At 27.1% G+C, this 16,001-nt stretch overlaps 3 protein-coding genes and 1 non-coding gene across 7 annotated transcripts; 1 reads left to right on the forward strand and 3 right to left on the reverse strand.

Annotated features, from left to right (window-relative positions):
* Positions 1-868: 868 nt before the first annotated feature.
* Pgk (phosphoglycerate kinase) lies at positions 869-3,177 on the forward strand. Its single transcript, XM_074241406.1, has 5 exons — positions 869-1,078; positions 1,577-1,925; positions 2,007-2,345; positions 2,427-2,646; positions 2,723-3,177. Exons 1-5 carry the CDS (start codon positions 1,017-1,019, stop codon positions 2,998-3,000), a joined length of 1,248 nt encoding a protein of 415 aa, XP_074097507.1. The 5' UTR covers positions 869-1,016; the 3' UTR covers positions 3,001-3,177.
* Positions 3,178-3,455: 278 nt separating this feature from the next.
* Positions 3,456-5,325, reverse strand: Pex19 (peroxisomal biogenesis factor 19). Its single transcript, XM_074241416.1, has 5 exons — positions 5,105-5,325; positions 4,495-4,692; positions 4,166-4,341; positions 3,835-4,080; positions 3,456-3,772 (listed from the first exon to the last, which is right to left on the reverse strand). The coding sequence occupies exons 1-5, from the start codon at positions 5,166-5,168 to the stop codon at positions 3,557-3,559; spliced, it is 900 nt and encodes a 299-aa protein (XP_074097517.1). The 5' UTR covers positions 5,169-5,325; the 3' UTR covers positions 3,456-3,556.
* A 674-nt stretch (positions 5,326-5,999) lies between these two features.
* Cycg (cyclin G) lies at positions 6,000-15,978 on the reverse strand. 4 transcript variants are annotated; one of them, XR_012478996.1, is made up of 11 exons: positions 13,583-14,273; positions 12,559-12,805; positions 12,059-12,475; positions 11,640-11,894; positions 11,301-11,509; positions 11,026-11,214; positions 7,511-7,769; positions 7,127-7,172; positions 6,674-6,745; positions 6,423-6,473; positions 6,000-6,141 (listed from the first exon to the last, which is right to left on the reverse strand). XR_012478996.1 is itself a non-coding variant. In XM_074241024.1 (6 exons), exons 2-6 carry the CDS (start codon positions 12,676-12,678, stop codon positions 11,169-11,171), a joined length of 1,047 nt encoding a protein of 348 aa, XP_074097125.1. In that variant the 5' UTR covers positions 12,679-12,805; positions 15,802-15,978; the 3' UTR covers positions 10,853-11,168. The 4 variants fall into 4 exon arrangements, 2 of the variants coding, with proteins under 2 accessions (XP_074097125.1, XP_074097123.1); XR_012478997.1 differs by lacking the exons at positions 6,000-6,141; positions 6,423-6,473; positions 6,674-6,745; positions 7,127-7,172; positions 7,511-7,769 and adding an exon at positions 8,595-10,764; XM_074241024.1 differs by lacking the exons at positions 6,000-6,141; positions 6,423-6,473; positions 6,674-6,745; ... (1 more) ...; positions 7,511-7,769; positions 13,583-14,273 and adding an exon at positions 15,802-15,978 and having other exon boundaries at positions 10,853-11,214.
* On the reverse strand, positions 6,221-6,392 carry LOC141526478 (small nucleolar RNA SNORA53). Its single transcript, XR_012479037.1, has one exon. It is a non-coding gene; the product is annotated as a small nucleolar RNA SNORA53 (small nucleolar RNA).
* Positions 15,979-16,001: the final 23 nt, after the last annotated feature.

Below are 16,001 nucleotides of genomic sequence, written 5' to 3' on the forward strand. Positions count from 1 at the left end.
GAAAAATTGCATTTATAATTTTTTTAAATTTCTACATGTCAATTTTTTTGCTATAATTTATTTGTTAAAAAAATTTTAAAAATGATTAAATTGATTCTCATAAATGAAAATTAATTTAGAAAGATATTTAATTATTTTTAAAAAATAAATTATGGCAAAAAAAAATTGACATTTAGAAATTTTAAAAAACTACAAATGCAATTTTTTAAAAATAATTTTTTGGAGAAAATTTATTTGTTAAAAAAAAAAAAAAAAATTAAAAAATTGTCAAGTGACAGCTAAATTTAATGTCATAGATTATTATAGCTCGTTGATTATAATTAACCTGAAAAAAATTATTAATCATTATGTAAATATGTAATTAATTAATTAAAAATGAAAACAGATATTTTTGATAAGCACTTAACGATTTTTTAAAAATAAAATAACCATAAATTTGTGTATTCAACTTGGCTTATAAAAAATAATTATATTACTATTGAATTAATAATAATTAATCGTGAAAGCTTATCCACAAAGTACTTTGAACAAGGCCGGGTGATAACCATAAGTTTATCATGAAAAATAATTAAAGAATACAATAAGAAATTGGAAAATAGTTATTGTGCGTGATTATTTATACTTGTGTTTATGTGAGAAATTTTGTAAAGAGTATTTGTATTGAAAAAAGTATATAAATATATATATATATATATATATATATATATATATATATATATATATATATCTATACCCGAAATATAATAATAAAATAAAAATAGGCAGCCGATCTATCAAATAAGATACATATGCGCGCGTTAGAAAAGCTGATGCGAGGGCGCTACCTCCGACGCCCTTCGTTTGACATTCATAGAATTACGTACCAAACCTCGAAATTATCATCATCATCGCTGGTAAACTCAGTTATACGTCACGTAAATCCGTTTAATTTGCAGAGACACGTAATAACTGCAAGTGGTTATCCAACAGCAAGTTTTTTAACTCAGCAAAGTAATTACAGTCTTGGGAAAAGCGTCATGGCGTTGAATAAACTCAGCATTGACAAAGTAGACCTCACCGGCAAAAGGGTCTTGATAAGGTAGACGATTGATTATTTTTTTTATATTATTATCTTAATGAATGTCAGGTGTCAAAATGACTATCAGTTTTACTGAAAAATAGATGACATTAAAATTAGCAGGCACTTGACAATTTTTTAATTTTATTTATCAAAAAAATTGAATTTTTTTTTTTTTTTTTTTTTTTTTAATTTCTACATGTCAATTTTTTTTTGCTATAATTTATTTGTTATAAAATTTTTTAAATTATTAAATCATGAAAATGAAGTTAGCCGACATTTCAAAATTTTTAGAAATTTTTTTATTGAAAAAATTTCAATTAAACAATTAAAAAAAAAATGTCACATGTAAAAAACTTGAAAAACTATACGTGCAATTTTTTATAACTATTTTTTTAGTTGTAATTTAATTAATAAAAAAAATCAAAAATTTTTAGACGTCTGCTAACTTCAGAAGTGTCATAAAAAATAGCGGTTATGTCAGTGGATATTTTTTAATTGTATTTTTCTTAATTATAGAGTCGACTTTAATGTGCCATTGAAGGAGGGCAAGATCACGAACAACCAGCGAATTGTTGCTGCTCTGGATACTGTTAAGTATGCGTTGGATAAAAAGGCTAAGTCTATTGTGCTTATGTCACATCTCGGACGTCCTGATGGCTCACGTAATACTAAATACACGCTCAAGCCAGTTGCTGATGAGCTAAAAACACTTCTGGGTAAAGACATTTTGTTTCTTAATGACTGTGTTGGTCCGGATGTTGAGAAAGCTTGTGCTGACCCTGCACCTGGAACAATTATTTTGCTTGAGAACTTGAGATACCATGTTGAAGAAGAAGGCAAAGGTGTTGGTCCTGACGGCAGTAAGGTATTAGAAATAATTATTTTATCAATTACTTTGCTTGGAATAATTAATTTTTAAATTAATATCTTAAAATTCTTGATACAGATTAAAGCTGACAAGGCTAAAGTCACTGAATTCCGCGCATCGTTGAGAAAACTTGGTGACGTTTACATCAACGACGCTTTTGGTACTGCTCACCGGGCGCACAGTTCTATGATGGGCGATGGATTTGATGTGCGTGCCAGTGGATTTTTGTTGAAGAAAGAGCTTGAGTACTTTGCTAAAGCTCTTGATAATCCTGAGAAACCGTTCCTTGCAATTCTTGGCGGTGCCAAGGTTGCTGACAAAATACAGCTGATCAATAACTTATTGGACAAAGTCAACGAAATGATTATTGGTGGAGGCATGGCTTACACCTTCCTGAAAGTGTCCAAAGGAATGAAAGTAAGTGTTTAAATAAATTTTTTTTTTTTTAATTAATTGAATTTGTCGAATATATATTTAATAAATGACTTGTATTTTTAGATTGGAAATTCCCTGTTCGATGAAGAAGGATCAAAAATTGTAAACGACCTTTTGGAAAAAGCTAAAAAAAATAACGTCCAAGTTCATCTTCCCGTAGACTTCGTTACAGCTGATAAATTCGCCGAGGATGCAGCTGTAGGAGCAGCAGATGTTGAGTCAGGAATTCCCGATGGCTGGATGGGACTTGACGTTGGTCCTAAATCTCGTGAATTATTTGCTGGTAATGACCATATAATTTCAATTTTAAATAATCAAGTTAAGGAAGAAATAGTGTAATTAATTTACTCGTACTTTAGAGCCAATCAAGCGGGCCAAAGTGATTGTATGGAATGGACCAGCCGGTGTCTTTGAGTTTGACAATTTCAGCAAAGGTACAAAAAGTTTGATGGACAATGTTGTTGAGGCAACAACTCGTGGAGCTATCACAATCATCGGTGGTGGTGACACAGCAACTTGTGCTGCTAAATGGAAGACTGAGGATAAAGTTAGTCACGTAAGTACCGGAGGTGGTGCCAGTTTAGAGCTGCTCGAAGGCAAAGTTCTTCCTGGAGTCGATGCACTCTCCCCTGCTTAAAGTTCAGGCCCAGTACCAAACAAATAAAATTACAAATAATTACAAAGTAAATTATTTAAAAAATGAACAATATCTCAAAGATTGTACTGTATATTTAAAAATTTAAATAAATTGTTTTAACGAACAAGAATTCAATAAAGTATGTTCTGCGCTACAATAAAAAGACAAGTTAGCAAAGTATTGTGTTTTATTCTATTATCCCATCATCACGAAGAGAAAGACTATAATGATAACAAATATTATTTCAATGCTCATCTACATAATAACTAGTCGATATAAAAAACACTTTTTCATATATATATATATATATATATATATATGTATATATTAATATTAAATATATTAATTTTAATTATTGATCGTTTAGAAATAATTGAAAAATTTTCATTTTGTTCTTACAATAGTTATTGTTATCTTACAATCCAATTAACGTTTTCATTTTTTCTGCTTAATACAATTTGTATAGATTTATTATAAATAACTTAATTTCACTTATGTACAGTTGATGTCAGATAAAATATCACTTGCACATGTAAAATGTTATTTGTAAAGTAAATTACATGATGCTACAGTTCGAGGGGTCAACACCCGGTGGCAAAACGGGATTACCCATGTCATCTAACTGAAATAGACCCGTTTGTTCACCAATTAAATCATCTGGTGGTTGCCCGCATGTCTGCATTTCATGCATAAGATCCAGGACTTTGTCAAATCTTAGTCTTTTAATTTCTTCAGAATCATCGCTTTTTTCAGCCTCTAATTCTTTGCATACCTAAACAATAATTTAAATAAATAAAAAAATTAATTAATTATTAATATATATAAATTTAATACTTTTTGCATGAGGAGAAATTGCCTCGTATATCTTTCGAAATCCGCTGTTGCAAGGCTACTTTTTTTTTCATTCAGCCAATCGGGATATTTATCGACTAAATCCTTCAACGGTGGATACAATACGTCTTTAGACAATAAAGACTGCATCATCCCTTGCATAAAAGGAAATATATCCCCACCAGATTCGTCTGATGGCTGTCCGAACATCGATAGTAGTTCGGTCTCGTTGAAACCAGATCCAGAAGCCTAGTAAGTTAATAAAAAAAAAATAATTGTAGTATGAAAATTATTATTGATTTATTTTGTTATTAAATTGGTCATTTAAAAAAACCTTCATCTCTTCGGTGGGTTGTGGCATGTCTTTGAAAGCTTGAGCAATAGCCGCTTGGAAATCCAAGCTATCCCCAATATCAGCAGACTCGCCATCAGCTCCGGAAGTTGAAGCCATGGATTCTGCTACTGTCTGCGCCATTTTCGCCAATGATGCATTAAAATCGCCGTCACTCCCTGATTAATTACTTTACTTTACTTTTACTTTGTTAATTAAATTAAATTAATTATAAAAATTTTTTCTCTTGATAAATTTTATAATTAAAATTATAATAAAGATGGAATTTTTTAAATAAAACGTAATAAATAATAAAAGCTGAAATTAATTACCATTTTGGATAATTTTTTGCAAATTTTTTTGAAACTGTGAAGCCGTTTGATTAATAAATTCTTGTGACCACATTTCATCAATTAGTGGTTCTGGAGATTTTTCCAGGTCTTTTGGTAGCTCTTTTGATGTCGAACTCGCTGTTTGGTCTTGTTTTTGTTCATTTGTTACGGATAATCGGTCAAAGTCTCCTAAAGCATCTGTAAAAAGGGAGAAATTATCAATAAAATTTTTTTTATGCAATTTTTTAAAAATACATTTTTGGAACTAATTTTTTTGTTGAATAAAATTTAAAAATTCTATAATGACTGCTAACTTTACCGTCGTATTTTTATAAGGCCCTTAAATCCACTTAGCGTAAATATAAGGCCCTTAAATCTATGCCACGTGAATATAGGGGCCCTTAACTCGCGCTGCGTGAATCTATCGGGATTTTTTTACGCGTGAATAGACACTTTAATAGAAATACAAAATTACATAATTTTTCATAATAACTTTAAAATGTTATCTAATAAACGTGAAAAAAAATTTTTTTAGGTTAAGAAAAATAACAATAAATTCAAAAGATAACATTGTTCGTCATTATAATTATTTTTTTAAATCTGTACTTACTACTTAAAAGATCATCCAATTCAGGATCTGCGGATTGTTTATTCGATTTATTTTTATCAGACATTTTCCGTAGATATATTATTACCAGCTGTTCAAATCACGACCACCGCCAACTGTCTGATGAATGAAAACTATTTTAAATCTCCTGCACACCTCGGAGCGCGAAGAGTTTCAGGTATGGTGTATGGAAGATATATAGGTGTCCGTTCCGTGCAATACAATCGAGATTAAATGTATGCGGAGCAAATTTATAAATTTTATTCATAACGTGATTGGTGGAATATATCACAAGCATCAGAATATATACAATTCTATATTCAGGCGCGCTTGCGCGCGCACATTATTTCTTGTAGTGCACCGTGCTTTATTGTTACAACTTTTAGATCATACGCGCAAGCGTAATTATTTACCAACTAAACGAAAAAAAGGAATGAAACGGAATCAGTTATTGAATTTATAAAAAACAATGTTTTTATTTTAAGCATGTATGAACATAAAATAAAACCACAAACTCCAACTTAACGTGGTCAATAAATTCTTCATTGCTCTCAATTTTATAGAGCGGATTTTTTTTTTTTTTTTTTTTAACAACTTAATAGTTTATTGAAAGTTCTTCAAGTATGCAAAATATTTTTATTATATGCTAAAAAAAGTAATTACTTTTTTTTGTTTGATTTTAAATTAAAGAATAATAGTTTTAATTTTTATATTAATCAATAACAATTTAAATTTCATCCTTTTCAAGTTTTTTACATGTGAAATTTTTTTTAAAATTGTTTATTTAAAATTTTTTCAATAAAAAATTTCTAAAATGTCGGGTAACTTTATTTTCATTAATATTAATGTTAAATAAGTCGGTAGTAATTAGTATGATAGAAATAAAGACAAGATGAAATAGTTTTATTTTATTTTTATTATGTTTTAATATAATATAAAATATAAATATTGTATAAAATACAATTATCCATTTAAACTTTTACTAGCGACCTTACAGTCACTATGTGACTGATTTCAAACTGATGATAAACTCGAGCGATCTGTAAAAAAAAAAATAAAAGGAAAAATTTAGTTTCATGATGGACAAATGAAAAAAAATATAATGATTCTAAATAATGGAATGTCCACTCGTCAGTGTATTTAATGCAAGTAATTCATTTTAATACAAATCTTTCAACATAAAATGAAGAGCATTAAATTCAACAACTAAAAAGAAGGTATTGCGTATTCTTGCACGCCAATGACTCAAGCATCTCTTAAAAATAACGGAGATGGATCTAAGTAACGTGCCGGTACTCAACGAAAATCGAAATGAACTTACAATTAAATTAAAGAGTCATCTCGTCCTCGATATTTGACAAATTCTGTGCACCTGTAAAGAAAAAAAATTTTATGAGTATTTTTATAAATTTAAGTGAGAAGAATAATTAGTTTTTTTTTAACAAATATATCAGCATCCTTTTGGCTAAGCAACAGCAAGCTCTTAATCTTTAAGGCTTTTCAAAGCTATCAAATTTATCATCATAATATTTGCGTTGATTTATTCGAGTATTAAATTTTTTAAATAATTACCTTGGGAGCCGGGAAAATTGAATGTTAGTTGCATCTTAACTTCTTGATTGGCAACTTCGGAGCTTCATTGCTCTAATAAAAAAAAAAAAAAAAAAAAAAAAAAAAAAAAAAAAAAAAAAATTAATTAGCTTTTATAATTGATACAAAAAAAAAAAAAATAGATTGTTTTTTATAAATTAGAATCAGTATCCTTTTGGCTAAAAAACACCAAGTTCTTACTCTTTAAGACTTTTCAATAGTTAAATTTCTCATCATTTAATGAAAATTAAATTATCCGACATTTAAAAATTTTTATAATTTTTTTAAATGGAAAAAAAAAAAAAAAAAAAAAAATTCCACATGCAAAAATTTTTTATAAATTATACGTGGAATTAATAAAAATTTTTAAACGTTGGCTAATTTCAGTATTATAATTATTTATTTTACACAAAAAGATTTCTGATATCAGCTTACCATTTATTGAAAGCTTGATATTCATAATGGATTACATCCAGGTACTCTATAACAAATTAAAAAACATAATTAAGTAAAATCCAACGAAATAATTAATATTACATAGGATTATTTAAATTCATCAGATAAAGGTAACAATCATGGTAGTTTTAGAAGATTCAGAAACTCTAGTCTGAAAAATGGTATCATCATGATAGTTTTGTTAATTCAAATCGCTTGTCTTTCTTTTAAATACAATTATTCAAATGATTGAATAAATTATATTTAATGAATATTTCAATTTTATAAGTTAAAAAAATTTACAATTTTTAAACACGTGGTCGACACCACGTGGCTTTAAAAATTAAAATAGAAAAAATGATAGTATAATTATTTATAACTTACTTTTCAGAAAGGATTATCAACGCCCCAGCTCAACATCCGTTTTTTATAAATTTTAAACAAAAGAAACATATTTAAATAAATTAAAGTCGTTAGCGGAAAAAAAAGTAACCGACCAAGATCAGAGATGGCTGGGAAATGAACGAGCTCCGTTCTTCGTTGCTTTTTGTAACACTAAAATACTGCAAAGAAGGATGTGACGTCATATTAATCGCAGCAGCACTTGACAATTACTGGATAAGTATTTTCCTTTTAGCGCCCCCTATAATTTTAATTTCATGCGCGGTAAAATTCAAATTTTAATAATTTGAACCAGACTTAAAAAAACTTTAACTTATAAATGACATTTAGAACTTAAAAAAATTAAAAATAGAAGTTATATTAAATTAAAGTAGAAGTTATATTGTGTAATTTTACGGTAAAGTTTTAAGGATTCATAAAAGGTATTAATTATAAAAATAGATAATTTACATTATAGATCTTTATTTATTTTGCAAATGTAAAAGTTTGCAATTAATATATTAAGAGATTTTAAGCTATATTTAATAAATAAATGATTCACTCTTGTTCGTAATTAATTGATTAATAAATTAATCAATGCATCACTTTGTTTTTTACATTTTTAACTTGAAGATTTCAATCAGTTAATAAATCAATTACAATGTTTTATTGTTTAAATGATTCGAAGACAAACGATATCAATGATTATTTTGATTATATTTTTAAATTTACAGAAATAAAATTTCTTTATTATACATGGACTCAAAATAATCATTGAACACTATCAGCTGATTCATTATTTTTAATGTCTTTTGTAAGTTAAATCACTCTAGTGCTTCACAGTTAACAATTATCCATACTTTGTCGTCAAGTGTTCGAAAATAAATATTAAATTTTGTGCTTCGATTACGAAAAAATTATATATTTTTATTGTAAATGATCGAAGAATTAGTTTTGTAATGGACTTTATTATTTAGATAGGAAAATATTATTTTTTTTTTTTTTTTTATGAAGAAGAAAATTCGACAAATTATTTTAATATTTAAAAGGTTAATCTGACAACTATAATTTAAAATTACATGATTGATTTATTATATAATAATTATTATCAATTTTTTTTTTTTTTTTTTTTTTTTTTTCTATAATGTACTAGATAGATATCGAAGAATTACAGTTTGAAGCTCAGTCAAAAATGCATTTTCTTTTAACGAGAAATGCTATTCATCAAGAATTTAATTTTACTTTTGTCACATACATTTAAGTAATTATTTACTTTTAAATTCATATACACTTACATTAACAAAAGTTTATTTTCTATTGCATAAAATTATTGAAATACCCACAAGAGATCTATTGTTATGGTTAATTAAAATTGAAAGAAAAATTATAAATATTATTAATTTAGTTTATTTGAAGAGTTTTTTAATTGACAAAAAATATTTTAATTTATATATATTTAAAATTTTATCAGATGCATTCTTATTACAATAATAATTTCAGTTAAACAATAAATTGCCTCATTAAACTCATTCAAACTTTGTACTTTCAACAGTTATAATAATAATAATAATAGTTGAATTTTATTTTTGACTATGTGTGATTGATGCAAAAATTTATAGAAAGAAAGAAAAATAAATTAATATAAATAAATAATATTTTACGCTAATAGATGTTCTGATGAATTAAAAAAGACAAGTTGATAAAAATTAATTAAATCCATCAAAATTAAATGAAAATAATAATTATTTAATGAATGATTTAAATGTAACTACATTCAATTACACATGTCACTTTCAAGTACTAGTATGCAGAGAAAAAATGTTAATTATCACGATTTTAATTGAAAATCATGTAATAAACTCAGTAATTCACAGCTACTCAAATATTTTTAATGCTGAGATATGTAAATTTACTTAAATCCATTTTCTCAAATTGAATTACAATCTTATATAATTATTTTCTTCCCTTTATTGCATTTCAAACTCACTCGATTTAAAAAGTATCATTTTATGTTTATGATAGCTCTCAAAAACTTCAAAAAATTCTTCCAACTCATAATTTTAATTACTCGCTTTTTTCAGTATAAAAATAAAAGTCAACTAATAAAAAAAATTTTAAAGAAAATAATTAATTGATTGAAAAAAGAGAGTCAAAAAAATTAAAAGAAAGAAAAATTTGTAATTAGCATAAACTGGCTAATTTTTTTTACCAAGGACCTGAAGATATTTATTCTTCCTCTTATCGACATTATTCACATTTCTAGTCACAGTTGTATCTAGACTATCACAGTTTACGATGATAAAAAAAATATTTACCTCAAATAAATAATAATAAATAATTTTCCAAAAAGAAAAAGTTAATCCAATAATTTCGTTTTGCTCAATACAAAATAATAATATTAATAGTAATAAATAATAATCTTCGTTTAAAAAATTATAATAATAATTTTCATCAAACTGCGAGAGTATAGATGTTAATACCGTGATAATTAATATTCTAGGCCATCCATCATTCATAAAAAAAACGGTGATTTTTATTTATAATTAAACAAATCCAGACACAGTATTTTTTAAATGCGCGAATTCATGTCTAATTTAATATAAATTATTCAATATAGATCATTAAAGACAAATTTAATGATATTTATTACTAAGATAAATTCATTTATTTTTTAGTAAATAAATTTACAAATATGCAAACTTATAATTAATGTTTATTTTCACGCATTTAAAATAAAAAAAAGTTCATTCTAACCACTCATTACTTTCGAATGACCATTTACACTACTGGCACCGCTGAAGATTAAAATTCATTGTCATTTTTGATATTAATTGGCGGTCAATCAATGTGCCATTTGGACGTTTATATCTTTAGTTTGATAAACATCTAAACGCTTTAATATTTATATTTCAAGTCAAATCAATTAAAATATTAAATCTTAAGATACATCTTTTTTTTTTTTTTTTTTTAGTTTATGAATTTTAATATTTTTTTTTGTTTTTTGTTTTATTATTTGCATTACCTAACTCTCTCAAACATTTGATTACAATTATACTATCTCTAATACTATTTTGTAAATTTTTTTTTTTTACTTTTTTCGTCAACATTTTAATTTATTATCATATAATATATTTACTTACATTTATTGTCTCATATTTCATATGAAACCTAGATTTTAGTTCATGTTAAATTACTTTTTTCCAATTAAAGTTACCAATTCTACTTTTTTATCACAATCTGTTTTTCTTTCAACGTTCCTATAAAAGTATAATAATAATAATAATAATAATAAAAAAAAAAAAATAAAATAAAATAAAATAAAAATAAAAAAAAAATAAAAAACACTTTTATAGCAACTTCAACATTAATAATTTATTTTATCATAGTACTTTATTTATGATAAAGTTCTAAAGCCACGAGATAAATTATCAGTAAATTTTTTTTTCACTACTAATTTTGCTTGCTTGAACGTTTAGTGAAATATAAAGGCCATTAAATTTTTAAAGAAATTCACTTACAACTTTCAGCAGCAATTATTTGATGGAACATCAATAAATGTATAGCGGTATGAATACGCTGTAAATGCCGAATTCAAAGCTGTTTGTACTTTTTTTATGATTTTCGTAGAATAATCTTTTTTAACCGGATGCTTTGAGTATTTTTAACGTCTCTTCATGTCATGGCGCCTGTTGAGCCTGTATCCCGATCTGCAAAAAAAATAAAATTTAACAATGAGCAACTTAATTAATAAATCAGAGAATATTTGATTTATTAAATGAGAACGATCACTAACCTGATTCGACTTGGGGATGGAATTGGAGCATTTTCAGCGATAGCCGGGAGGTTTGAAATGAATTTATCAGTCGGACGTAAAAGTCTGGCAGTTCTTGATGACAATCGCCAAACAAATCTTTGTCTGTAAGGTATTTGTTCTTGTGCGTTGTATTTGCTCATTATTGCCCCAACTCGTTCGTGTGTAGAAGCGAAGCTTGCCTCTGAAATCTATAATTTAAATAAAAAATGGTTATTAGTATTGATAGACAGACAGAATTATTTATTTGGACCAAAGTTAATACCAGATAATAAAAATAAAAATGATTTAAAATATAAAAAAAAAAAAATTATTAATTACCCGGCATATTTTTTGAAGTTCAGTAGCAAACTCAACAAGTCGTAAGATTTGATGGGCAGGTGTCTGAGTAAAATCAACAGGTGCAGAGCTTGGACCAGCAACTGGTAGCATGGCCGCTTCGGTATTAGATTTCAAACGGTTGACTGCAGAATCCAGATACGTGCAAAGAAGCACTAGAGCTACTTCTGAGGGTCTTAAGTTAGCACATTCGACGTTGCAAGCAACCATTTCAAGCCTTAGAACAAGTTCGGACTCCTAAAAATATAAAATTACTCGGTCAATAATTGAAACTAGAATAGATTATAATCTATTTATTATTATCATAATTATATAATTATATAATTATTATCATAATTAATTAATTATGATAATTATCATAAAAAGTTTCAAAATATTAAAATATTAAAAAAATTAATTACTGTGACAATGCTGGCGTAGAGTTCACCAAGTCCCAGCTGTGATGCCGCTGCATGGAACATGACGTGAAAGAGACGTAGGAAAGTAAGAGCTGTGATTGGCGTAGTTCCTGGTGCCCACTCCAACTTATTGCTGATCAAATCTGACATACGTTTAAGATCGCCTCGAGTGAATTTAAACTGGGAAATAGAGACAAGATGATCCATATCGATTGTTTGTGACATTTGGACGGCAGCTATATAGAATGATGATACCCTGATGCAGGGCATGTGCTTTGGTTGAGCTTTCATTTTAGTGAGGAAACGGTCCATCAAGTTCATCGCAATGAAGAATACATCCGATGGTAGATCATACCAGACTTTGAGGCATCTTAAAACGTGTGCCGAGCCATTTCTTTCAGCAATTATTACCTCATCATTCTATAAAATAAATATTTATTCATTAAATTATACATACTATCTCCGATAAGATAATCAATCATGATAATAGATCTATTTCTTACTTTAGTGATAGCTGGAAGTTGTAAATTAGGCTGGTACTTTACTTCAAGTACCAGAGCTTCTTGAAGTTGTTCAAGAAGTGAGTGAATCGTAACCGGTGCCGGCGAGCCTGTAGTGTCCATTCCTGCGACGTGTGACCAACAAAATTCAGCAATTAGTTAGTATTTTTCACTAACTTATTAATTTAATGCTCCTTTGCTGGATAACTAGTCACACCACGAAGAACGACCTAGTTGGCTAGCACGGTATCTAAAACAAACGAAAAAAAAAATTTATATTATTGAGAGAATAAGAAAAAATTTGTCTCCAGGATGGTCATATGATAAAATCAGTATTTGTTGTGAAATTTAGTGACCGCAAGGTTGCTAGTAAAATATTAAAATCATAAATCAATATTAATCAACGGATTTACATTATCAATTCTTGAAGATTAAAAGCTCAAGTGAAATTTTTTTTTTTTTTTTTTTTTTTTTAAATAAAATTTTCTGCTAGCTTACAATTATAAGCTATTCAAGCTTTAACAAAGAATTATACAATTTGAAAAATAAATATTTTAATTATTTAAGCATTATTTTTCTAATGTCATCATTGTATCTATTCTTTTCGATGAGTAAGGGCAGTACAGGTACTGAATCACAAGGGTAATTAGAATACAGTTGCCTTTACATTGTGGTTTACGGTATTGTACGGTAGTAAACTATATAGTATGACTAAGATATACCGCAGGCTAAGGCTATACGGAGAATGACGTAAACATGATAAATTTTCGGTAAGAAAGTGCTCGAAACTATCCTGTTGAAACTTGTCAAAAATCCACGTGACAATGAGATTATTCTTTTGACATTCTATCCAAATTTATGGCCTTAATGGCTGATAAAATTTATTAATAAACTCATTTTTATTATTAATTATTTTATTTGAATGTAATATTATATACTTCAATATATCTGTTGTTAAAAATAAAATTTCAAATGAATTAAAAAGTATTACAAGTAAAATTAAATGAATTCATAATTAGATACTTACGTAAGGTATTCAATAATTTTAGATATTGGTAAATTAATAAATATTTAATGATGTTCCAATGAGGTAGATCTCAATTTTTAAGATGATACAAGTCAGATCTAACGCAATACTATTTCTTCTCTTCAAGTTGATTAAATACGTTTATTACAAAAATTCCACAAGGTGATAAATTGAGTAAGTATAAATAATAATCTTGAATATAAATAATTAATAAATAAAAAATCTAAAATTCAGTCTTTAACGTTGAGCCTTGAGTTGCGAAATTGACTTAGAAGGTTCCAGAAATTCGTAACCTTGAGTTATAATACTTTAAATAAATAAAATAAAATAAACTAAAAAAATTGACTAATTATTTATTTTATCACGAGATTAATAATAGAAGAGCGGATTAAGTTTGTTTTGGCGGTTAAAGGAATAATTCTTCAGAGTTAAAACTTGTAATTTAAATAATCGGTTGTTCACTTTAATAATAAATAAAAAACTGAGTTACTTATTAATTTTAAAAACAAAATATTAACGTTGAAAAATAAAAAACTTGAATTTGCAGACGATAAATTTAAAAAATAGCGAATTTTATAAAAGTTTTGTTAACGTACTGCGAGGATGCGCACACTCAGTTATCAGTCTCACTGTTCTCTATTTTCTGACAAGTCCAGACAAGTTTGTTAAATTCTTCAGGATTATATACCGGGTGACAACTTAGAGCGCTTATTCGAACGACCTTAAAGTTACTTTCATATGAACGGTGTAAGTTTCGCGTTTTGTGGGGGCTGTCATAGCGCTTCGACTAATGACAGCTCGCGAGTTAGCGCTTGAAAACGCGCGCTAAAGCCCTCGCATTGGCTGGTAGCAACAAAGACACTGCGCGAAGGGATCAGAATTCGAACCGCTGTGCGCACAACAGCTGACGCAATAGTCCCTTTTTTGTTTCAACATTAAGAAAAATAAATAAAACAAACAACAAACACTAAAATGCATCAACATTATTTAAATTAAATGTCAAAAATACACCATAGCATAATTTAAAAATTTTATTATTATAAAAAATTTGAATAAAACCGCCTTTAAAATAATTTTATTGATTTTTTTACAGTTTATATCAATGACGTTAAAAAAAAAAATACTTGCATTTGTTTTGTTGAATTAAAACACTTATCTCATAAAATTAATATAAATGCGTATAATACTGAAGTTAGCAGTCAGCTGTAAATTTTAAAAATTTTTTTAATAATTTAATTGCTATAAAATTTCAAAAATATTTTTAATATCCGTCAACTTCATTGTTATTAAATGCGTGACGATTTTTGATGCGTCATAAATATTTAAAAAATGGCAAAAGTTGTATTTATTCACCAGAAGTGAAAAAAAATTTTAACGTGACATTTTTGTCATCGAAAATATGCCAATTACACAACCCACCTAATCCAAATCCAAAATAAAACCTATTAATACTAAAAAGTTAATTTTGAGAGGTGTAATTGCTCAATGCTAACATAAATATTATAAAAAAAAAAAAATCGGGTGACCTTGAAAAGAAGCTGGAGTTACTCCAGTTCATAATCATATTACTTTCAAACCCGTTTGTACGATAAAAATAAATCCTACATCATTGGTCTCTTTCATTGGATTGTTTATTTATTTATTTATTTATAAATATCTCAGTCTCGATTTTTAATGATAAAAAACTTGAACATTCAAAACATTCGAAATAAAACATTGAAGCAAATAGAATTTCAAATGAATTCCTTGTGTTTTGGTTTTTTTTTTTTTTTCCCCTCTGTTTCATTTCGACGCACTGAAGACACAAGAGAGTTCTTTGTTCTCACGATACAATGTATAAATAATTATGATTATGATAATGATGATGATGATGATGATGATGATGATGATAATAATAATAAAATACAATAGATTTTCTCAGGAAATTCCACATTAATATTCTTTTTACCGCGTTATCTTAAAATCAGACGGGTTAAATTGTTTGGATTATTTTTTTAATAAAAATTCCGAATAACAGTAAAAAAAAATTAAATTTTTCTGCGATGCTAAAATAAAAAAAATTTATTTAATTAATTATTATCAAAATATAAAAAGAATATAACCTAGCAAATCAATTAGAAGGTGGCTTGTGTATTAAATGAATGACTAAATAATTTAGGTACGAATTATTGTGTCCAAATATTATGTATAAGATGTAAAAATATTAAAAAAAAACTTACCCGGATACTTTCCAAACACTAATCAGTAAATTTAGCCAGCGTTGACCTTGATAAGTTACTAATAATATAATAAATAAACTAAAGAGAGAATAGTATAAAAGTGTAACAACTGAGTGAGTTGTAGGTGAGTTATTTACTCACTACACTTGGACTCCGTTGCACTCAGTACTACTCTACTGGGCTCTGTTCACTCAGTCAAC

This window comes from Cotesia typhae, unplaced genomic scaffold (assembly GCF_013202065.1).
Source record: "Cotesia typhae breed Kobodo isofemale line unplaced genomic scaffold, CoteBio_Ctyphae contig_33, whole genome shotgun sequence".
Lineage (NCBI taxonomy): Eukaryota > Metazoa > Arthropoda > Insecta > Hymenoptera > Braconidae > Cotesia > Cotesia typhae.

Coding starts and splice junctions, on each gene's coding strand:
- Cycg (XM_074241024.1), bottom strand. CDS start 12,678: ATGGACACTACAGGCTCGCCGGCACCGGTTACGATTCACTCACTTCTT. Junction 11,510..11,639: donor AACTTCAAAAAATATGCCGG/GTAATTAATAAT, acceptor TTTAAATTATAG/ATTTCAGAGGCAAGCTTCGC. Junction 11,215..11,300: donor CCATCCCCAAGTCGAATCAG/GTTAGTGATCGT, acceptor TTTTTTTTGCAG/ATCGGGATACAGGCTCAACA.
- Pex19 (XM_074241416.1), bottom strand. CDS start 5,168: ATGTCTGATAAAAATAAATCGAATAAACAATCCGCAGATCCTGAATTG. Junction 4,693..5,104: donor ATTGGATGATCTTTTAAGTA/GTAAGTACAGAT, acceptor CCCTTTTTACAG/ATGCTTTAGGAGACTTTGAC. Junction 3,773..3,834: donor AATTTCTCCTCATGCAAAAA/GTATTAAATTTA, acceptor ATTATTGTTTAG/GTATGCAAAGAATTAGAGGC.
- Pgk (XM_074241406.1), top strand. CDS start 1,017: ATGGCGTTGAATAAACTCAGCATTGACAAAGTAGACCTCACCGGCAAA. Junction 1,079..1,576: donor GGCAAAAGGGTCTTGATAAG/GTAGACGATTGA, acceptor TCTTAATTATAG/AGTCGACTTTAATGTGCCAT. Junction 2,346..2,426: donor AAGTGTCCAAAGGAATGAAA/GTAAGTGTTTAA, acceptor TTGTATTTTTAG/ATTGGAAATTCCCTGTTCGA.